The sequence below is a fragment of the Drosophila willistoni genome (assembly GCF_018902025.1).
Source record: "Drosophila willistoni isolate 14030-0811.24 chromosome 2L unlocalized genomic scaffold, UCI_dwil_1.1 Seg168, whole genome shotgun sequence".
NCBI classification, from domain to species: domain Eukaryota; kingdom Metazoa; phylum Arthropoda; class Insecta; order Diptera; family Drosophilidae; genus Drosophila; species Drosophila willistoni.
The window spans coordinates 5,526,902-5,550,333 of record NW_025814047.1 but is presented as its reverse complement, the minus strand read 5'-3'; the positions used below and the strand labels follow the sequence as shown (position 1 = coordinate 5,550,333).

The window sequence follows — 23,432 nt, the reverse complement described above, 5'->3', positions numbered from 1 at the left end:
AAATCGTATGACTAGTTACTAATTTTGATATTCGGTTCGATTTCAATTGTCTTAAAACCACCCAAAAAGTCTTAAGAATTTTTGAATGTTTATTCACCTGAGCATTGCATGAATACATTTAGTTTGTAAAAGGTCTGACAACTCACTTTACTTGTTTGAATGACTTCATAGAATGAGTTCATAGAAAGTATTTGATATTTCAAAAAACAGTTGGAGTCACGTCTATAATTTATATTTAATTTTGGAATTTACTATTACATATTATAGATTGAAATAAAAAATTCTTGAAAGGTTTTCGTATGAAACATTAAGGGTTGTGGATTTTTTGTGGAAGATTAACCCCTCTTTGATATGCTCAACGTCTTAACTTTCTCATCAGAACGTAATTTGGACAATTTTCGAAAAAATTAATAATTTTTTTTAACAATTGCAATTAAACAGATAAACTCTTTTTCTTAATTAATTATAATATATTAAATTAATAATAAAAAAGTCTTATCAAAAAACAAAAAGGAATGAATGTTTGAATAAAATTTTATCTGTAGAAGCTACTTTTAGGTCGACAAGTTCAATATTTTTATTTGCATAACATTTATGCTTCTTATTTCTTCTTTTTTTTCCCCCTACAAAGCTTTTGGTAAACAAAAGTATTAAAAAAAAAACATTCTATTAATCATACTGCTAAAAATCCAATCACGTTTCATTGATTTATTTTAAAAATAGGTGAGCAGACGTTTTTTTTTAAATTTAATACCAATTTGTTAAAATTTTAAATGTGAAACTTTTAGTTGGGTATGCTAATAAATTTTCATAATATGTAAATAAATTCTTAAACCAGACTTTGACTTATTTAAAGTGCACACCTCGCATCTTGAAGGTACACTGACTTTTCGCACCAGAAGCCGCACGTGTTTAGATATATTTTGGGTTCACAATTTTGCATATTATTTTGTCCTTCAATGAGAGTATATTACTTTAATTGAGGAACTTAAAACATAATTTTGATTTTACAAAACGTAATTACTTTAACTTAGAATAACTTTCTATCAAACGGGTTTAAAATTTCTAGAGCCTTAAACATCAATAGAGACATTTTGAGTGAATATGTCTTATGATTGTAGCAATTGTTAGATTTTTATTTTAAATAATTTGGTTTAAAATTTTTCGTTTGACCGTAAAAATACCTTTTCTGTAAGCGATTAATCATTAAAAATGCGAATTAATAACTACAGAAATAAGAGTGATTAATTAACTTTTTAGTTTCTTAATTTGCTTATATTATATTTAAAATGATCTTGCCAAAATTAATGTAATCTGATAAGTACATACTTATTATATAAATTAACAAATATTGGGCAGTTTCGATTACAGTGGCCGATCTGACTGATAAATGTTGGTAGGGTAATTCCGGCCATTGGAGGGGGTAAATTAGACATATGACTAGAAATTTTCAGAATACTCCATCATTTTTTTTAACATTTAAGTAATACATTCATTTCATTATACAGATTCATTTGTTCGGTAATGCATTTAATAAGAACTTTTGTGATATCTGTTTGGAAACTCCAAATATTGTAAATATTAAGATTATTGAAGGAGTTTTTAAAAAACTCAGTTTAAAATGGAGTTCCTTGGAGTTCCTAAAAAATTGCAATTTAAATTGATTTTTATTGGAAAACGATTCGAAAACTCTGAGAGGCTAAGACCAACTACTAACATTTCTTTCAACTAGTATCAACAGAGTAGAGTATAAAGATATTCGTATGATTGGACAAATTCACTTTGAACTTCTGGTTTTCGAAAACATCAATTAATCTTTAAGGTGTTTTACTTGATTGCTTTTTATATAGCTTTGGCCAGTGATGGTATAACAAATTAACTTTAAAAACAAATAAAAATTATTTGAAAAAAAATTTGGTTATAACCATTTTGTTTAACGCTTTGCTCGTTTTCAATTAAGAAGTATTAGTCAGCAGTAGCCAGGAGTAGGAGCACAATTTTTACTATTGATTCATAGTTTAGCACGATTTTGTGATATTGTTATTAACAATAACAACAAAAACAACAAGCTCTCATATTTTTGTAGTTTTTAGCAAAAGACGACGACGGGTGGAAAGAGCTTCGTTCAACTGTCAACAAATAATTTCAACAATTTTTTAACCGTTTTTGCTTCTATTTTTTTTTGTTGATCGCTGTTGCTGCTGCTGCTAAAAACATCGCTCGGCCAAAGCGACGGTAGGTAGGTATGGGTATATATATATGTAGATATATATACCTGTGCACATATATACCATTGGCAGTTGGCGATTTAGCTTCATTCGTTTCGCGACGTTCTCAGCTGGCGGCGCTTCCAGCTCCAGACAAGGGATTTACAATAGCGGAATAAAACCAAGAGAATCTCTTATGTGAGTGATAAGTGAGAAAGTGCCCTCCCCTCCAATCTTTCCGTCCCATCTCATCGTCATTATCATCATTACGATCATCATTCGATCTCAAGGAGATGCTTATCAAAATCTCTTAATCAATAATGCTTTGGGCCTGGTCATGGAAAAGTTTTATGCAAAACTTCGTTAATGACCAAAAAGTGTGTCACAATAAAAAGTAAAAAAAAAATTATTAAAACAAAAACCCAAAAAACAATAAAAAAAGAGTGTGTGTGTGTGGCGAGTGTGTGTAGGTGTTCAGTGAATTATGAAATTTGAAAAACTTTTCACTTGAAAATCTCAACATTGGTCGATTGGTCAATGTTAAAAACTTTCTTATCCGATCCGATCCATACAAAGACGTGCCCTCTAAAAAATAAATTAAAAAACAGTCTAACGTGCGTGCCATCCCGTGTATGTGTGTGTGTGTGTGTGTTGCTATTTTTGGGAGTTATTTTTAAAAAGACAATTTGCATTTTAGTTAAAAAGTTTGCATTTTGAATAATAACTGGTTTCTGTTATTGACTTTAATTCATTGAACCAAAACACGAAAAAAAACAAAATAATTTGTTCCAAGCATCATTCATAATTTATAAATTATATTTGTATCCAAATTTTTCAAACTTTTTATGAGTTTTTTTCATTTGCAACACGTGAATACTTTTTTAAAATAAGTATAATTATATCGTAAGTACTATTAAGAGGACAATAAACTTTAAATTTTAAATGTTAATAAACAAACATTTTTATCCATGGCAAAAATCATTAAAAAATAAACAAATTCTGGCATTAAGTGATAGGTAAATGGATAGAGTAAAAACTAATTTCAAAAACTTTGCAAAATTATCACATACTATTTCTACCTAAATAGAAATGATTTAACTTACCTTACCTTATTGCATTATATATAAATATGCGCTCAAATTTGTTATGTTTATAAAAGTGATATAAATTAATTAAATAGAGAATTGAGATCAAAAATTTATGCTCAATAAAAAGAGCAGAAGAATTTGACATGTCATTCATCAACTTTTGGCTAAAAAGTCTTTTCCCGTTTCCAACCAAATTATTATTTTAATACGTTTTGATATTCTTAAAAAAGATTTTTGCCATATTTGTGGAAAATCTTTATAATTTAACGACTTTTTTTCTTATCCAAAGTATTTGCAATTATTAGAATGTAGAAAAGAGTACCAAAGCAAATAAAACAAAATATTTTGAGTTATGTCTACTTCTTATCCAAATATGCAAAGAAAGAAATAAATAAAAATTTGCTTAACTAAACAAACCAACTCATTAGCTTGAGGACAAATAAAAACCAGAACTAATTTGTCTCTGTGGTATATAATTAGAAACTGAATCGGCTACGATGGCATGTTGCATAATTCAAATGTCTGTTGGAGTTTCAAGAAGTAATGTCTACTAAGAGTCTGGGATGTATTAATTAGTTAACTGAAATTTTAATTTATTTATGCACATGTTGCATAAGTTTCAGAAGAGTTCTTTTGAAGGAAAAAATATGTATATACAAAACATATGATCCTAACATGTTGTGATTTTTGTTCTATTTCTAGCAAACATTACTTATATATCTAAATATCAATTATTAAATTTTTTCATTTTGGAGAATTGTCAGAAGCTTGTTTAACCCTTTTGGGACAAAGTTTTATTTCAAAATCCAAAATACATAAAATACTTTAACTTATTCCGAATTATGTTAAACAAAAGTACATATTGCTTACTTGAAGATCCTGAAATCATTCTTTTATCCTAGTTGAGAGATATCTTTCACGTTTCTCTACAAATTTAATAAAAATATAGAAGTAGTCATGATAGGTTTATAATATACAGAAGGAAATACATTCTTGCCACCCTGACAATTATATATTCCATTATTTAAGGACTTTAGCAAGTCATTCTTTAAGCTACAAAAACAAACCTGTTAACCAAAAATTCCACATAAATTACCTTAGAATTTGAACCAAATTAAATAAACAAACGCAAATTTTATTATTATTTAATATTGTTTTAGCCACTTTGATAATAATTGCATCGAAGCTTTAAAAATAGTTTGTTTGTTTGCTCCAAATGTTTGTTTGTTTGTCCTAGATATTTAATCAAATTTGTCAAAATTGTTTGAGAGTATAAACATTTGAATTGGAAAATATAAAAGTGTCAAAATTCTGACATTAATATCTCCTAATAAAAAGATGACCTCAATGTTTGATACCAATTTATAAAACATATTTCAAATTCAGTGCCTAGAAAGGGGCTAACAAGAACTCTTACTTCGGTCACAGAGGTCACGAAGGGCTTCTAGAATCGCAATGATGTACTGAGGCTTTTATGTACTAAATCCATGAATGAAATAAAAAAATTAGAATTGAAAGGGATATATTGGATATTTCATTCTGGTGTCAATATTCTCCTTAAAAACATTCTAAAGCAATCTTTCAAAATGTTTCAGTTTAAATAGTTTTTTTTAGAATTAAAGATTTAATCCCATAACTTTACCTTTTTTTCTTTTTTTGTTGTTAAGTATATTTAAAATCAATGATGTGAACTTTACTTACAAAATTATTGTGGAATGAAATTAGGTCAATTTTCCACCCAAAAGTAATTTTTCTGACCTATATTAAAATTTTCGTGTGTTAAGAATTTTTATTTCAATTTATAACTAGATTCCAAGTAATGACAGATCAGTTATTAAAAGCTATATAATCTCTTATCTATTAAAAAAGTTGAATTGAAACTTTATATTTCATTTGGTCAAAATAATTAATAAATGAAGATTTCCATAACTTTTTATACAAGTCTTAACAGGCTTAATACTTATACCAAAATTATTCCCTTGTTTATTTGGTTTGACTTAATTAATTTTTAAAGACTTATATACATTTTTTTCGATATTTTTCATTCCTAACAACTTTGTACTGAAAAGTGAGTCAAGTTTCTCTCAGTTTATGCAACCAAATTTGATTTTGGCATTAGAGCGTGTAATTTCGCGTATTGATCAGACATTTTAGCTCGACTTGTTAATGAAATAAACAATTAATATTTTTAATACTCATACTTGTACAAAAAATAATTTGCATTTTTGTTATTGTTGTATTCGAATCGTTGTAATTGCAGTTCAGGTTTATTATTTTTTTTTTTTAATTTGCAAGTGCTGTTTGGTGTTTATTTAAATGTTAATTATAACGTGCAAAAATTCTAAATCACAAAAAGAAGCACAAAAAAAAAAACAAAAAAAACACTGCTACAATTTCAATGAAAATGAAAATTAGTGCAAAATTTTGTTGTCTCTGAGAACCGAACTAAATAACTAAACTAAACTAAACACAATTGAATTCCCAGATACGGTTCATTGCCATTGAATTACTTTGCAGAATCGAAAAACCAAAGCAAACAACACAAAAAACAAAAAAACAGCAAAAAACACTACAAACAAAATAATGTTTAAACGTTCACAAAAAAAAAACAGAAAAGAAATTACCAAATCATGCCAAGTCTTATGTAAAATAGTTCCAGTATGCGTGATTTGGTTATACAATTTTGTAGGTATTATTCCGATTTCACTCAAATATATATGTAAATATAATATATATATATATATATATACCTACAGTGTTTAACTGTAAACTGTTATGGTTCTTGGATCATAAATCAAATCTTTTATGATTAGAAACACCTAAAAATCCCAAATCGATGCAGCATTCTCTATATACAAACATACAATACTAATACATGTTTATATTGACCACAATTAAGATAATGATTATGGGCTAATGGACGTTTAACCTGACTATAATGAAGGCTAGTTAGTTTACGATGTGAGTTGCACATCTTATCGCCTGCCAGATCTTACTGGTTATATATATTTTATAATATTCACTCTGTGTTCATAAAGTGTCATAAATTCTGAAAATGATAAAAAGCCTCATGCCTCAGATTAGAGAAGAAGCTGACGACAAATTAATTAGTAGCACTTTTTCGAGATGTTTTACCTGAGATTCGGACAGACTTGAAGAATTGTGAGATAATTTCCGTGTTGATGAGAGTGACTAAAATAAGACAAGTTTCAAATGTAAACATTATATTTGATGCTAATCCAGGGAAAAGAAGTTTCAAATAAACTCTTAAATTATAGTTAATGACTAAAAGTGTCATTAAAATCTTAAAACTTCATAAGTATCAGTGGCTCTTCATATTAATGACTTATGAAATTTTTTATATAAATACTTTTAAATTCTTTGCCTTATTAGTCTTATTAATGGCCAAACGTAATTCATATAGTTGATGTCACGTATGTATATAGTTGGCAGATTTTATATTCAAATTATTGGCACGTATAAGTTGAATTTTAAGTTACATAAGCATAAATACATCTGTTTAACAAATTGTTTTTTTGTTTTTATACAACAAATAAGTAAGCAAAATTTGGTATAACAACTAGAAAAAGAAGATATAAAGAACTACAAGAGAGCTCAGCTAACTTTTGTTTATTATAGTTTATTATTATAGTGAAGAGTAACAAAAAATATTTATAGTTGAGGTTAGTAAGTATAATATAAAAGCAAAGGAAAAGTTATACATAATATTCCACCCACGATTTGATAGATTGTTTTTAAAGAAATCACCTTGATGAGTCTATTTAAAGCCAGTTTTGGTTAAAAACTGATTATTTTCAATAAAACACAGATTCAAAATTGAGTCGTTAAATGAGTATTACAAAACATGATTCCAAAATAAATCGCCTATGTAAAAGAATAGAAGATAAAATTGACTAAAAGTAGGGATTATAGGTATTATTTGGGAAAAGATTTGTAGCTAGGACATGATTATATACCGACAAAATATCATTAATGATCAGAAAGCGAGCCCATTTATGACTATTTTAATCACAAAGAGCTGGTTCGACTATTTTTTTTATCAGCTTTAACATTTAAGTTAAGTCATTGTGTTTTGTTTGCTGAGAGATTAACTTAAAGAATGCAGAAAACCGGGGAAAAATAAATTTATTGGAAACTTTTAATCTGAGCTGAGTTTGTTTAAGTAAGAAAATATTTATTGAGGGGGAAAACGTATTTTCCCTGAATTTGGCCGATAGGCGATATCTTTGAGGAAAATTATCAAGCATTTACTAAACAAAAAAAAAACAAGACTTTAAGATGTATTTTCGTATTTTGATTCCGATTTTCTTGACTCCTAAGTGTCTTATTTGTTAGTAAACATAAAATTGTTAGTTATAGTATTCCGATTATATGCTTATCGTAAATTTTTTCATCTCACATTTCGCTATTTTATGACCAGGTGCCCCGTTTTAACACAGAATGCATTATTTAGGCCGGTCAGTTATTTAACACTTTCTTTAAAAGAAAAAAGTGCCTTTCATATTCAATGATGTTGTATTTATCTTAATATATAAAGAAGTACCTATACATAACAATTCCTTTAAAACCATCTTAAGATGTTCTTTAAATTGTCGTCTTGGTATAATTCATAATCAATTTCATTTTTCGCTCAGTGAATTAAAACTATAAGATAGTCTTTCTTTTAATAATAAGCGTATTTTCAGCTCGACAATTCTTACTGGAATTTTGACATATATGTGTTTGTATAGAAAATATCACCACTAGACCCTGTGATGTAAGAGGTACTGAGCTCTTTATATCATATCAGCAGGCCAGCAGTTCAGTCCATCTGGACATATCTAATGTCTGGTGTCAGTCTCGAACAATGTAAAAAACTTTATGAAGTACTTAAGTGTCTTTTCAAGCAATCTATATACAATTACCTACAATTAGATCCAGAAAGACAACAATTTTTTACAGATGAAACTTGTTTATTCCCACAAAGAGATTAAAAGACAAATGCCGGTTTTTATGCATAAATATTCAAATTTAATTGATGTGTATATACAATTTTTGGACATTGAAATGCCAAAGGTTTACCAGTCGTATACTTATTTGTTTTCAAAATATGCAATATTTGTAAAGCTATATTAAAAGTGTTTTTTTTTTTCAACCACGCCCCTTCTGCATATCGACTTTCGTAATTGGTAAATTTTTTTGTAAAAGATGTTTTTTTTAGAAAACTTCAATCTCTTTAAAATACCTTAGTCTATCAAATTTTACAACTATCAAAATGAAAACAGGTGAATTTGGAGGTCAAAGTCCACTTGTGCTTACAAGAGTGAACGAGATAGCATATAATATTACTTAATTTTGAATTGTAAATACAACGACCTAAAAAGGTTCACTTACTAGGTGTTTCTTTAATATTTTTTAACACATATAAAACGTAAAAAATAGGCGAGATTTTTTTAATCAAATTTTATTATTCATTTTATACTTACTCGATGATAGTATGATGATTTGAAAGTAGAACGTGTCACACAATTTTTATATGGAAATTTTGTAAATCCTCAGGCTCACACCTATTATTTTGGCTTCTTTTCCAAATGAGAACTTCTTAATCAAAATTTATCAAGACCTTCATTAAAAAAAAAAAATTTTCTTAAGGACTTTGTTCTAATAATTTTCAGAAATTTTTACAAAAATCCGGATATCAGGGCCGGTTCTAAAAAAAAATTGTATATTGAACAAATTTTAAATAAAACAGAATTATCTTCATACATTAGATTTGTCAAAAAAAAACATATTTCTAATATAATAATTTTTTTAAATGCTATTCCATTCGATTTTAAGATTGAGAAAACCCCACTTTATAGATTCTGATAAGTTTGATTACTTCTTATCAGTTTAATAGCGGAGCAAACCATTTAAATGCTCAGGTATTAAGCTTTTAGTGTCTAGATTGATTGCAATAAGCTATGATAAGATGTCTAATAAGCGTGTTGATACTCGTAGTTTAGATGAACTTTATACTATCAGACCTTTGTTTGCTTTTCTACTTGTATTTTGGGAAATTTTTCTATTCCATTGAGAAATTTCACTGAGCTTTATCAGCAAACAAAGAGAGTTTATAAAGACGGCTTTAATACAATTTATGACTTATTTCTCGGAATGGTCAATATCAATTAAAAGTTTATTTGTTTATGTGATGTTCAATGATTTAGAGAAACAATACACTTTTTTTATTGAGGCGCCAAAAATAGCAATATATATGGCAACATATATATGTTATTAGATCTATTAAATGTTTTTTCATTTTGTTTACGATTGCAATTTTCCGTTTGCTGATTATTTGCAAATCTGTGTCAACGTATTAAATACAATTTTCTCTTTTTTCTTTCCAATCAGCTAGTAGTATGTATACAACTGTCTGGTCTATAATATATATGTATCGGAATATTATAGACCATTCGGAATATTGAATGCAGCAGCGCAAACATTTTGTCTCTTTTGTTGAATAAAAAACGAAGTAGTATAAATTGTTGTAGTAGGCAGCTGTTTAAATTGTAAAATTGCCCCAAAGCCGGGCAATTCACATTGCTGGGAGATGAGACAAGGGCGAGGTTATTTAAATGTAAACTATTTTACTATAGCTTTTCGATTGCATCTATCATTTAGAAATTGATGAAATTTGGAAATCGGTCTAGCGTGTGGCTGAACAATTACCTTATCAAGCGGCCGGGAAATGACAGGGAATGATGGACGGCTCTCTTAAATTTAAAACACTTTAAAATTGCACGACAAGTTAATTTGTTATGGATTATACTCTTTTAAAGGGATACATTCAGAATGTCGAGATGGCTGTACTTTGAGAGGAATTTAATTAAACTTAAAGTGAAAGTGAAAATTCTAGTTTTGTTTAATTTAAAGTCTTAAGTCTTAAGTAGAACTCTAAGCCTATAGTAAGATTATTATATAAATCTAGTTGAAAATAAAAATGAGATATTAAATAGAAGTGTTTCAATTTATTTTAAGCAATTTTTAGTACAAATTTTCAGTAATACTTAGTAATACTGACAATAGAGACAATGTCTTAGACTACCCAAAGATGAGTCACCGCCAAAACTTATGAAGTTTCAAGAAAAAAATGACTAGCTACGTATTTAGGTATAATTAAACCGATTAGAAGATCGATTTATTTTAGACCTTTTTTTAAAATAGACAATTCTATCTAACACTTACAATTAGAATTGATATTTTAGCCAAACCTAATGCAAAGCTAAGCCTACAGAAATGCCAAAGACAAAAACAGATAAAAGAAGGGTCATTCAAGATTCCACTTACGAGTGGGAAAAAATGATATAATTTCTATAATTTGTCTAGACAAAAACTTTCAGTTTTTGTGATCTCAGCAGTGAGTTAACTTAGCGCTCATTCGTTAGTTAGTATCTTAGGTTAGTTTGCTATTGATTTATCTGCCTTAAATGATAATGCAAAATGTTTTAAATATTCTTTTCTACAAAACTATAAGAACAGACTTATTTTTAGAAGATTATCTTAAAAAAACGAATAGGTATTTATGATAAGTGAAAAACCTATGACTCTGACTAGAAATACAAAATTGTTATAATACCAAATATCCTACCACACAATGCAAGACCTCACCCTTTTGGCTAAAACCTGACACCTGACATCATCTTCTTTAGTCATAATATTTTTTTTTTTTTTTGAACTCCTCGTGTAGGTGGTAAAGTTCTAATTGTGGTTGGTGATGAACTAATACAGTTTTCAGAGTAAAATTTTAATCTTTTTCGCCTATATAAGATGATTTTGAAAATTCAATTTTATCTCTTCCTGAGCTTATGATTAATATATTTTTATAGATATAGACATAGTGCCAGTTCCAGCTCATAATTTGTGGGAAAAATTGGGCATTTTAAAGGGAAAATTTGACTAGTTTCAGAGGTGAAATCTCGGTTATGGGCCAATTTTATTTATTAACCCATTTTTTGCCAGGCGCCAAACAAACATTTTGATAACATATTCTGCGGAAAGTTTTTTTTCATAATTTTTGAAGCTACAAAAAATGATTGAGTTACTAATAGCTAATAAAACCAACTTAATTTTTGTATATTCACTTTTCTTCTTTAAAAAAAAAAAACTTAAAAAACTAAGAATACTTTGAAACGGTTTGAAATGTGTCTAAATTTGCATTTAGTAAAGTCGAAAATCATCTTTCACAAATTATATTTATTTCATTTTTGAAATAATTTCTATAACACATATCAATGTGTCGTAAGAGTGCAAAAATTTCATTACAAATGATGACAAAATAATTTGATTTATAATATTGTGTTCATGACTTAATTTGGTTTAAATGTTTTTCACGTGGCTGGGCCAAAGTGCCAAATGAAACGTGCTTATAAACATGGACAAAACTGATACCGAAACACTATATATCATGATATAGTGAAAGTCAGTAGTGATTCTCAAAAGATATCTAACATAAATTGGGTGAAAAGTATTTGCATTTCATATTTAAATTATTATTAAAGTATTCCTAAATAATTAACCAAATTTTTATTTTCTTTTCCTTCATTTCGCAGTTGACGCAGACAGAAGTAAAGAAAACGAAATCGAAATCCATAATAAAAAGCTGCCAAAATGGCCTTCATGCCGTGTTGTAAGTATTAGTATATCCCAAACTTAAATTATCGAAAACCTCTCATTTCAGTGGAATCAACAACATCAACGACAACGACAAAAAATGCCATATAAATAAATTTCACGTGATGCTCCACCAATTATGACCAATCGCAAATGAAATCCCCGAAAATAACAATCTCAAATATTAAAAAAACAAACCTGCTGCTGCTGAGCATGCGCCGTTTATTACCGATCAAAGTTTGTCATGATCATGAAACGAGGCGTGGGGCAAATTCTCTTTGCAATAGATGTAGTAGATCTTTATATAGCCATTTGTATAATTTGCTAATTGCTCTAATGTGCTGCGAGGGGCTCGAATCGCAAAAATAAAAATTAAACTATCAATAATGATTTCGCAAATAATCAATATTTATTGTCAATTATTTTCGTTTGTTTGCAGTCTATGTTCCCAAGCGGATCAATGTGGCTATAATGTTGTTTATGGCCTGCCTGCTGAGCTATATGATGCGAGTCAATTTGTCCATTAATATAATTGCCATGGTCGAGGATTCAGCCAGTCATAATAGCACCGAAGGAGCAGCAGCTCTTCCCGATGTAAGTATTTCGAATTTGTTATCAGTAGGAATAGAGTTTCTTAGATTAAATAATAATTATTCATATAAATTATTTCGAAATTTATATTTAAAGATTAGAAAGTATTTGTAAGAGAAAAGCCAAAATTTGATTTTAAGATGCAACATTTTGTATCACAAACATTAGGTTACAATATACTCTTAAATAGAATAAAGCTATGTTTAAAATATTTCTTCAAATTGAGTGTAGAAATAATAGAATTTATTTATAAGTATCAAAATTTCATAGATTTTTGAGACGTTATCCAGTTTTTATTCATAAGTCCACAACGCTTTGAATTTTTTTAAGACCTTTTAGTTTATGCATATCCTATTATCAATTCAATATATTTATAGTACTTTTAAAAACATTTTAGTGATTTGTTTTTAATGCAATGAGTTAAAATTATAGACTGATTTAGATCTTTCCCACTAGGTTACCATTGTCAATGTTATATTTTTACAGAGTTTTGAGTAAATGCAACTCCTAGACCTTTGCTCATTTTTGTCGTGACAATTGGTATACCCTTCATGGGATTGATTGTTTTTTTCAAGGTATCATATAATAGCTGGATCATCTAAATAATGTATCCTAAGCTTGCAAAGTAAAGGGATGTATTCAATATTTTCAAAAAACAAGAAAAAGTAAAGCCAAAATAAAGTTCAAGAATATAAATTATATTTTTGAAAGGTATTAAAATATTAAAGAATATTAAGTCTACTAACAATTGGTAAAACATTTAACTTCTCAAAAAAAAGAAACTTAAAAATAAGTGTTTTCAAAGATATTCAAAGTAGAGGCAGTCTGTATCGTAGAGGTTCTACATCCGTAGTATCTGGTATCCACCAGTTGTAAAAATTATATAGTTATTATAGTTATTATAGTTATTGAAAATAATAGCAAACAGCCAAACTGGTCTAAAAACAATAGATGATAGGATGTGACCCTTGTGTAATTTTCAAAACTAACAACGGTTGAGTTGATACTGGTTAAAAGGGAGTTTATTTTAAACCAGAAAATGACCTCTTTCTACCAAGATGCTTCATTGTTTTCATTCTTCACATATTAAGTACATGCATATGAAAATAAGTACAAAAGGGATTTAATCGATTTATTCAATATAACATTATAAACTCATATTTAGAGGCATTTGAAAAAGTGTATATAATAAGCCCGTTGTCACAGGCTCCAGTGGCCTAATGGAAAGGCATCGGCCTCCTAAGCCGGGGATTGTGGGTTCGAGTCCCATCTGGAGTAAAGTTTAAGGATTTACTTTTTTGTTTTGTTCTTTGATTTTTGTTTATTTTCTCATAATTAGAACTTTCAAGAAAAGGGTTACCAATTTTGTAAGCTTTGCATAAATTTTAATTGTCTCACTTAAATATTTTCTTATCCTGCAAAAGTTTTAATATAACTTAGGTAAAGGATATTGGTAAATAACTTCTCGCTTGAATTGTTAAAGACTAAATAGTTTTAATTACTTATTAAGATCATTGAAGTAAATGGGTTATAACTCTTAATTAATCATTTTTTCCCTCTTTAGTATGGTCCACGCTACAATTGGACGCAACAGGATCAGGCCCTACTGCTGGGCGCCTATTTCTATGGTTATATGATCACCTCATTGCCGGCTGGAACTCTGGCCGAAATGATGGGTGGACGCAATGTGGCCGGCTACAGTTGCCTGGTGGCTGGCATTCTGACAGCTCTTACACCCGCCGCTGCTGCCTGGGATAAATATGCTGTGTTTGCAGTGCGTTTCCTTATCGGCCTTATGAACGGCGTTGTGTATCCTTGTTGTCACAATTTGGTCTCAAAGTGGTCACCGCCCGAGGAGAAGGGCAAGTTTGTTGCCTCCCTAATGGGTGGAACATTTGGCACTGTCATAACATGGCCTCTCAGCGGACTGATCATCGAGAACATGGGCTGGGATTGGGCATTCTATATAGTGGGTATATTCGTGCTGATTGTGGTGGCCGTTTGGTTCTATTTGGTTGCCGATACGCCGGCTCAACATAGTACGATCAGTATTAAAGAACGCGAATATATTGAAACAAGTCTGGGCGATACTCTAAGCAATAAGAAGGTAATGATTCATTCAATTCAAGGCACTGAAATATTTTAATTAAAATTCTTTATGATTTTCAACAGAAATGGCCACCATATAAGGAGTTGATATTATCCTTGCCCTTCTGGTCCTTGATGCTTTTGCATTATGGCAGCATGTGGGGTCTTTTCTTCCTGATTACGGCCACACCCAAGTTCCTTAGCGAAGTCCTGGGCTTCAATCTATCATCTGCCGGGTTCCTCTCCAGTTTGCCACATGTGGCACGTTTGATTTGTGCCTTTGGTTTCGGCTCTGTGGCCGATTGGATACGTTCACGTGGCTGGTGGACAGTAACAATGATGCGTAAAGCCTTTTGCTTGCCATGTAAGTAGAAAGATCACTTGAAAAGTAGAAGACCGATATTAAATACTTTATTTTCTTTTCTAGCACACATCTTGCCGGGCATTATGCTCATTATCTTGGCCTACTTTGGACGTGATCCTTATGTGTGTGTGGCCATTATGACCATTTCATTGGGTTTCAATGGCGCTGCAACTGCCTCCAATTTGGCCAACTCACAGGATTTGGCTCCAAACTATGCCGGAACTCTTTACGGCATTATTAATTGCATTGGCACAACTCCTGGAATTTTCTCACCTTTGATTGTGGCTGCCTTTACCAAAGAACAGGTGAAGAATAATATTAAAAAATTAATTTCAAAAGTGTCTCTAATTTATTTTTTGGAAAATATTAACAGAATACCATCGATCAGTGGCATTGGATATTTATTATTGGAGCTGCTGCCTATATATTGCCTGCTATATTTTTCTGGATCTTTGGTTCGGGTAAAATACAAAAATGGAATGAAGTTCAAACCACCGAATCACGCGAGGATATTGTCAATACAAAATTATAAAATTTGTTCTGTGATGTTTTAATCATTAACATACCTAAAATATATATACTTTTTCCTCTAGTATTAGTTGCCATAATTATGATATATACATTTTTTTTTATGTGAAAAAACGAGTCCTATTACAAATAAAACTCTGTATTTATTGTTATAAAATGAATTATTGAATCTTACAAAAAAAAAAAAAACTCCAAATGAAACCAGTTAAATTAGTTAATCACATGACCTTAGACACGACACGAGGGGGAAACACTTTACCAAATATATAAAATCCGTCATAGAACTGGTTGCGGTTTTTCTGCAAAAAAAAATATTGCAAATTGATATGACAATTAGTCAAGTGTTAATCAATTTCAAGAACCGAACATTGCCGTTGGATTTTTTCATACAATAACTGGCTCTTAATTCATTAACATCATGGTCGCCTCGGCCTATGACTTTAGTGTGTCAAGTGTGCTTTCTAAAAAAATACAAGATATCAAAATATATATACAAATTTGGTTTATACACTCCAAAAAAAAGGGGGCCTAACCTCTCGTATAGATTGATCTTTTGAATGGTTAGCCGCTAGTGGAAATTTCATTTCTAATAATTGATAATTAAATTAGCAATTTAATGAAGGATGTTTGTTTAATAAATCAATATTTTTTGTATTGCTTTATTACGAAAATTAGCATTAGCAATTTATATGAAATTTAGCATGTTACAGTCAAAATCAACCTTGACCCTAAGTTTTTGTTTTTAAAACCAATCAATTGTCTTGTGCGATTTATGTGCCACATTTAAGTGAATCCCCATTTTAGAACTGGTTTTATTGATATGCAAATCGAATACTTTTGATTACTTTGATGGAGAAATCTTTTTAAAATAGCCCAAATTGACTTTGATTTTGGCTTTAAATTCGTTTCCCAGATTTTGGGTATATGAAAAAATTAAAAACTAACCAAATTGCTATAGCTGTAAGATTTTCTTTTGTTATTCGTTTTAAAGCTAACAGAAATATTAAAATAAAATATAAATGCTGCAGAAGAGTCTAATTTTAGGCCAGTTAAAATGATTTAGCCATATATAAATAAACTTTTACGATTTGTCTATTTTTTACCTGTGAATGTAGAAAGAAACTTATAAACAATACTATGTATTTGCAGAAATCGCACAATTTCTATACTGTTTGCTATTGTTTGTAAAATTATAACTAATTATACTACTGCAAGATTAAAATACAATTAACTAACAAGAAGAAAGCAGAGTCATCCGATACATTTTATACATATTTATGTATTTAAAAAATATAGTTAATTTTTAAATTCTGTCACTTCAAATGTTTGATGTTTTATAACTTGAATTAGATCCTCTGTTTTCTTCAGAATCAATAATCAAAAATAATATTCACTAAATAAATATAATTTTCTGGCAGGTGAATATTATATAATAATCTATATATTAATCACTAATCCCTCATTTTGTTTTGATGGAGTATAGAGCGCACAACTTTTACAAAAAGCCCGCGTACTTCACAATCAGCTGTACCCGAAATGTGGCATCCCTGGCAGCACATATGAACGTCGCCTCCAACACTTGAAATTAGACAGCTGTTTTTTTTAGCTTGAAAGAAATTATTTTGGCTATAATCCAGGTAACAAAATAAAATTTATACTTTTAATTCAAATTAAACGAAAATAAACAATAACTCGCCAAGGTAGAAAATGCTTTTATGTCCATATGATGATTGTAATTACCACACGGAACGGACATTTAATCTTAAGCGGCATACGGAACGACATAGGACAAAGAAGAAACCGATTAAGGGATACAAATGCTCACAGTGCTCGTACGAGAGTGATCGCTACCATAATGCACTGAAACATCTGCAGGCAATCCACCGTGGTAAAGGGTCCTTGGTGAAGTTCGATAAAACGGAGACTCAGCTGCAGCCGGAACAAGAGGACAAAAATAAGAAATCGATTGAGGGATTCAAATGCTCACTGTGCCCGTACGAGAGTGTTCGGTATCATAATGGAATGAAACATCTTCAAGCAATCCACGGTGGTGAAGGGTCCATAGTAAAATTCGATAAAACTGGTAGTGAAAGGTTCGTAGTGAAATTCGGGACAACCGAAGCTCAGCTACAGCCGAAACGGAAAGAGAAAAAGAAACCGATTGTGGGATATAAATGCTCACAGTGCTGGTACGAGAGTGATCGGTATAATAATGCCATGAAACATCTGCAGGCAATCCACCATGGTAAAGGGTCCTTGGTGAAATTTGATAAAACCGAGGCTCCGCTGCAGCCGGAACAGAACGAGAAGCTAGAACTCAACAACGGGTTGGAGGCAAATTCAAGATTAGAACGAAGGGAAGAGTTCCACCCAAATTCAGAGTTGCATCGGGAAGCTGAGTGGGAGGAGCAGATAGAGTTTAAGCAGGAACCAGCATGGGAGAATACGTCAGAGTTTGAGGAGAGTCTAAATCTTAGCACCGGATTGGAGGAGGAATTCGATTGTGAACAAAGAGAAGAATGTGAATCGCATCGAGAACCTGAATGGGAGGATACAGAGTTTAAGCAGGAGCCACCGTGGGAGGAAGAGCCAGAATGGGAGCAGGAATCAAAGTTTATTCACGAACCAGAGTGGGAGGATGCCACAGAGTTTGAGGAGAAGATAGATGTCAAACAGGAGCCAGATGTGGAGTATGTGGACTATGAAATAGTGTTCCAGGACGAGATAGAAGTAAAACAAGAGCTTTAGCGGATGTAGGTAAGTGCAATCAAAAGTACTTTCTTTGCAGCGTCAAAAAGGTTTTCAAATAAGTCGAAAGCTTACCTGCCATCGAAGTGTTCCATGTATGAGCCAGCCGCAATGCTTCCCAATTACATATACTAATATTCAAGAAGTTAATTCTAATTGTGGACAAGTTTATTGTAATATAACTATTGTAAATAACGTATTAATGTCTAATTAGGCATGTCATCGTTTTAGAATATTAGTCATAGACATCTCATTATAATTACTATTATTAAGGATTTTGATGTACAAGCCATGTCAACTACGGCCTTGAATCCTCGTTGTTCAGTTGCCTGAATGACTGGGCCAATATTTTATTATATGTATTTCCAACCTAACATCATCTTATTACAAGATGTGAATTGTGTATAAAGTAAAAATAAGTAAACTATGTTTTATGTAATATTGACTGTATTTATTTATTCCTATTAACTACACTGACATATATAACAACATATTTTATTTTTTTATTATTTATTATTATAATTAGGTATTACAAATACTAATACTAAATGAGTAAACCTTCCTTACGTAAAATACTTTCTTTTTGTCAAACCATTTAAGAAAATATTCGATAGCTTCCAATGATATAATATGAGTTTCTAGCTTCAAATATTTCTTGGAGCATTGGGAATATCGTCTCAAGAGTTTTTCAAAATTTGAAATGCGTTATTTTGAAGAATCTTTTATCAGTATATGACATAGTTGTAAACTATTCATCTAACTAACCAAGTCCTTCGGCTTAGACGAAAACTATATCCATAGACAAGCCTAGGATTCAAACCCGGATAACGTTTTATATGATTGTTTTATTTCACTTTCTTATTTTTTATACAATGTTGTAATTAGTAAGTAGTAAATACAATTAGCAGATCTGGGTAACTATTATTGATGATATATTTCCTGACCCAAACCTTCTCTTTTAATCAATTTACTCGACTGGCTAACTTATTTTCTTATTATTTAACCTTGTTCAATGTCCAAAATCCAATGATTCATTTAATTTTAGGCGTATTGAATTAAGCATTTCATGGTGTCATTGTTTTTTCAAATAGGAAAGTCTTAAAATCAAGTTAATTTGCTTTAATTATTCTACATAAAATTTTGCCAAACTGTTTAGAAACCTTTATATTAATTCTGGAAGATTCTTTTTTTTTGTGTAAGTGAGTCATACTGAGGTCATGTATGGAATTTACTAGAATATTTAGTCATGCGTTGAATGCATAAAATTTCTCAATTTTTAGGCTAAGGGAGGAAAGTGAAAGCAAACTGCAAGGGTCGTTAACCTTTTTTGGCTTCCTACCCTCTCTTATGAGCGTCCCTTTACCCACAAATGAACATTTTACGACCCTTCTTTAGGCTTGAGATCGAACCACGTGCATGGGCGTCACTTTTCTCTCATACAAAGAGCAAAATACATTTCTTTGGCATATTTTCATAGAGAAATTAACAATAAATGCTAAAAACTTTATACTTACCTATCCAGCTAACTTTTATCTAATTACAGTAGAAAATACACTTAAAAATTTTGGATAGTTACTATTTTATTAGGTTTTTTATATATATATATATATGTTGTATTATCGAACCGATCATTTCTTAAATCAAACATTTTCTTGTATTTTGTGTGTGTTTTGTATGTGTCTTATATAAAATGCTAATGACTTGGATTAAATGGGGGGGAGAGGGGAAGGAAAAAAGTTCAAAAAGACGACGACAACTGCTTGAATCTTTTCCATTATGTATGAAGAAATGAATATATAAAGTTTTTGAATGAATTTTGCAAAAAATGTGTGTTTTGTTAAGAGACTACAACTGAGTACCTAAGCGTATAAAATATATATACACAATATATATATCTAACTGTGTCTGTGTGTGTGTGGGTGTAATTTTAATGTTGTATCTGCTAAATCTGTTGAGCTTAATCGACTTCCTCCATGTGAGAAGCATCTTCGGTGTCCTCAACCAGTTGTGGAGCATCGCCGGAACTCTGGGCATCTTCGGTGGTCATGGGCTCATCATCATCAATGCCCAAGCCAAGTTTGATCATGCGGTAAATGCGGCTGGCATGGACAGTGGGGCTATCCAGTGAGAAGCCAGAAGACAGCAGAGAGGTCTCGAACAGCAAGATGACCAAATCCTTGACAGCCTTGTCGTTCTTATCGGCATCGGCCTTCTGGCGCAGAGTCTCTACAATTGGATGATCGGGATTGATTTCCAAATGCTTCTTGCCGGCCATGTAGCCCATGGTGGAGGTATCACGCAGAGCCTGAGCCTTCATGATGCGCTCCATGTTGGCGGACCAACCGAATTGAGAAGTGACAATGCAGCAGGGTGAATCGACCAGACGATTGGACACCACAACTTTCTCGACCTTGTTGTCCAGAATGGATTTCATCAGTTTGCACAGACTCTCGAATTTGGCCTTATCCTCTTCACGCTTCTTCTTCTCCTCCTCATCTTCTGGCAACTCCAGACCCTCCTTGGTGACAGAGACCAACTGCTTGCCCTTGTATTCCTTCAGATGCTGGATGACATACTCATCGATGGGTTCGGTCATGTAAACAACCTCGAAACCGCGAGCCTTGACACGCTCAACGAAGGCCGAGTTGCTGACCTGATCCTTGGATTCACCAGTGATGAAGTAGATGTGCTTCTGGGTCTCCTTCATGCGGGAAACGTAATCGGCAAGGGAGCAGAAATCATCACCGGAAGCCGATGTATGGAAACGCAAGAAATCGGCCAATTTGGCACGGTTGTTGCTATCCTCATGGACACCCAGTTTCAAGTTCTTGCTGAATTGATCGTAGAACTTCTTGTAGTTCTCCTTATCCTCAGAGAGCTCCTCAATCAGTTCCATGGTCTTCTTCACCAGATTCTTGCGGATGACCTTCAGCACCTTGTTCTGCTGCAACATCTCACGAGAAATGTTCAATGGCAAATCCTCGGAATCGACCACACCCTTGATGAAGGTCAAGTACTCGGGAATCAAATCCTCACAGTTGTCCATAATGAAGACACGACGCACATACAACTTGATGTTGTTGCGCTTCTTCTGGTTCTCGAAGAGATCGAAGGGCGTGCGACGGGGAATGAAGAGCAAGGCACGGAACTCCAATTGACCCTCAACGGAGAAGTGCTTAACAGCTAGATGATCCTCCCAATCGTTGGTCAGAGATTTGTAGAACTCTCCGTATTCCTCTTGGCTAATATCATCGGGATTGCGTGTCCAGATGGGCTTGGTCTTGTTCAGTTCCTCATCTTCGGTGTACTTCTCCTTGATGGTCTTCTTCTTCTTGCCATCACCCTCCTTCTTATCGGCATCCTCATCTTCACCGACATCTTCAATCTTGGGCTCATCGTCCTTCTTCTCCTTATCCTCACCTTCTTTGGGCTCATCTTCAGCCTCATCATCGCTGACTTCCTTCTCACGCTCCTTCTCAACCAGCAATTTGATGGGATAGCCAATGAACTGGGAATGTTTGTTAACAATCTCCTTGATCTTGCTCTCCTCCAGATAATCGGTCTGATCCTCCTTAATGTGCAACACAATCTTCGTACCACGTCCCAGAGGCTCCGAATTATCGGCCTTCACAGTGAAGGAACCACCGGCAGATGACTCCCAAATGTATTGCTCATCATCGTTGTTTTTGGAGGTTACGGTCACCTTGTCGGCCACCAAGTATGCGGAATAGAAACCGACACCAAATTGACCAATCATAGAGATATCAGCGCCAGCCTGCAGCGCTTCCATGAAGGCTTTGGTACCAGATTTGGCAATGGTACCCAAATTGTTAACCAAATCGGATTTGGTCATACCAATACCGGTATCGATGATGGTCAATGTGCCGGCCGTCTTGTTGGGAATCAGCTTAATGAACAGCTCCTTACCAGATTCAAGCTTGGTGGCATCGGTCAATGATTCATACCGGATCTTATCGAGGGCATCTGACGCATTCGAAATCAATTCACGCAAAAAAATCTCCTTGTTGGAATAGAATGTGTTGATAATCAACGACATAAGCTGAGCAATCTCAGCCTGGAAAGCGAAGGTTTCAGTTTCCTCAGGCATCTTGTTCAAATTTTTTCCTTTCTTCCTTTTCAAAAAAAATTACAAAAAATATTAGCTTATATTCTTTTCCGCTAGTTGACTTCACCCTCTCACAATTTTTTGCCGACAGAATTCTAGAATTTTCGGTGCGTCAATTTACACGTGGTGGCGTCCATTCGTAAATTCGCCGTAAATTCGTAAATTCGCCGTAAATTCGTGCCCCTCTTGCCGTAAATTTTTGCCCTCTCGCCGTAAATTTTTGCCCTCGGTGGTGAATTTTTACACGTGGTGGCGTCCATTTTTTTCGTCTTTCTCGCCGTAAATTTTTGCCCTTTCGCCGGCGGCGTCAGGCGAAGGTTCACGTTCACGTTCACTTGACGGCGAAAGCGAAGTTCACTTGGAAATACTTTTGAGCATTGTTAAAAACAAACATACGACATATTTCAAACAAAATTGTGATAAACACTTTAATTAGTTGTTAACCATATCTTAAAATTCAAGTGAACTGTTTATAACTGCATTGAATTTTTGCTAATATCACCAATGTTGCTCTAAAGTTTGAAATATGAGGTGGTCAAATAAGCTGTGAGCCACTGTGCTTAGTGTGACCCTTTCACAGACAGCATTTACGGCGTTTCCCTCCCTTAGACGTTTTGTGACAGATTCTGGAACTTTCTGCACGCTTGCCTAAATCAATTTGGGTAAAAACAACTAAATGGTACACGAATTTAGTATCAAACGACAGGAAAAACATCTACAATTGCGACTGCGAATGAACTTTAACGATTCCTAGTCTATTTTTTCTGTAATTATAAAAACTAAATTGACACATTTGGCGGGAAAGTATCGATGTCTAGTGATGGAAACTACTCAACGTTGCGTTACCAGATTTCACATGATACCAGATATAACAAAAAGCGGGCTTTTTAAAATATTAGAGTTCCTTTCAGAATGAGTCAAAAGTTTTAAGTAATTTTAAAAGATATATATTTACTTAAGCTACTGATATTGGTTTCAAACGAAAGGACTCAGGTGAGTCTTGGAGATTTGTTTCGTAGTTTTTGTGTAATTAACAAAAG

At 32.2% G+C, this 23,432-nt stretch overlaps 3 protein-coding genes and 1 non-coding gene across 4 annotated transcripts; 3 read left to right on the top strand and 1 right to left on the bottom strand.

Moving 5' to 3' along the window:
- Positions 1 to 2,314: 2,314 nt before the first annotated feature.
- On the top strand, positions 2,315 to 15,679 carry LOC6640899 (sialin). Its single transcript, XM_002063837.4, has 7 exons — positions 2,315 to 2,405; positions 11,887 to 11,963; positions 12,387 to 12,541; positions 14,103 to 14,645; positions 14,711 to 14,990; positions 15,054 to 15,295; positions 15,364 to 15,679. The coding sequence occupies exons 2-7, from the start codon at positions 11,945 to 11,947 to the stop codon at positions 15,520 to 15,522; spliced, it is 1,398 nt and encodes a 465-aa protein (XP_002063873.1). The 5' UTR covers positions 2,315 to 2,405; positions 11,887 to 11,944; the 3' UTR covers positions 15,523 to 15,679.
- Trnar-ccu lies at positions 13,745 to 13,816 on the top strand. Its single transcript has one exon. It is a non-coding gene; the product is annotated as a tRNA-Arg (tRNA).
- A 1,460-nt stretch (positions 15,680 to 17,139) lies between the features above and the next one.
- Positions 17,140 to 18,757, top strand: LOC124459935. The gene is made up of 2 exons (XM_047009793.1): positions 17,140 to 17,155; positions 17,223 to 18,757. Exon 2 carries the CDS (start codon positions 17,226 to 17,228, stop codon positions 18,264 to 18,266), a length of 1,041 nt encoding a protein of 346 aa, XP_046865749.1. The 5' UTR covers positions 17,140 to 17,155; positions 17,223 to 17,225; the 3' UTR covers positions 18,267 to 18,757.
- A 1,319-nt stretch (positions 18,758 to 20,076) lies between these two features.
- Positions 20,077 to 22,547, bottom strand: LOC6640897 (heat shock protein 83). The gene has a single exon (XM_002063835.4). It carries the CDS (start codon positions 22,372 to 22,374, stop codon positions 20,224 to 20,226), a length of 2,151 nt encoding a protein of 716 aa, XP_002063871.1. The 5' UTR covers positions 22,375 to 22,547; the 3' UTR covers positions 20,077 to 20,223.
- Positions 22,548 to 23,432: the final 885 nt, after the last annotated feature.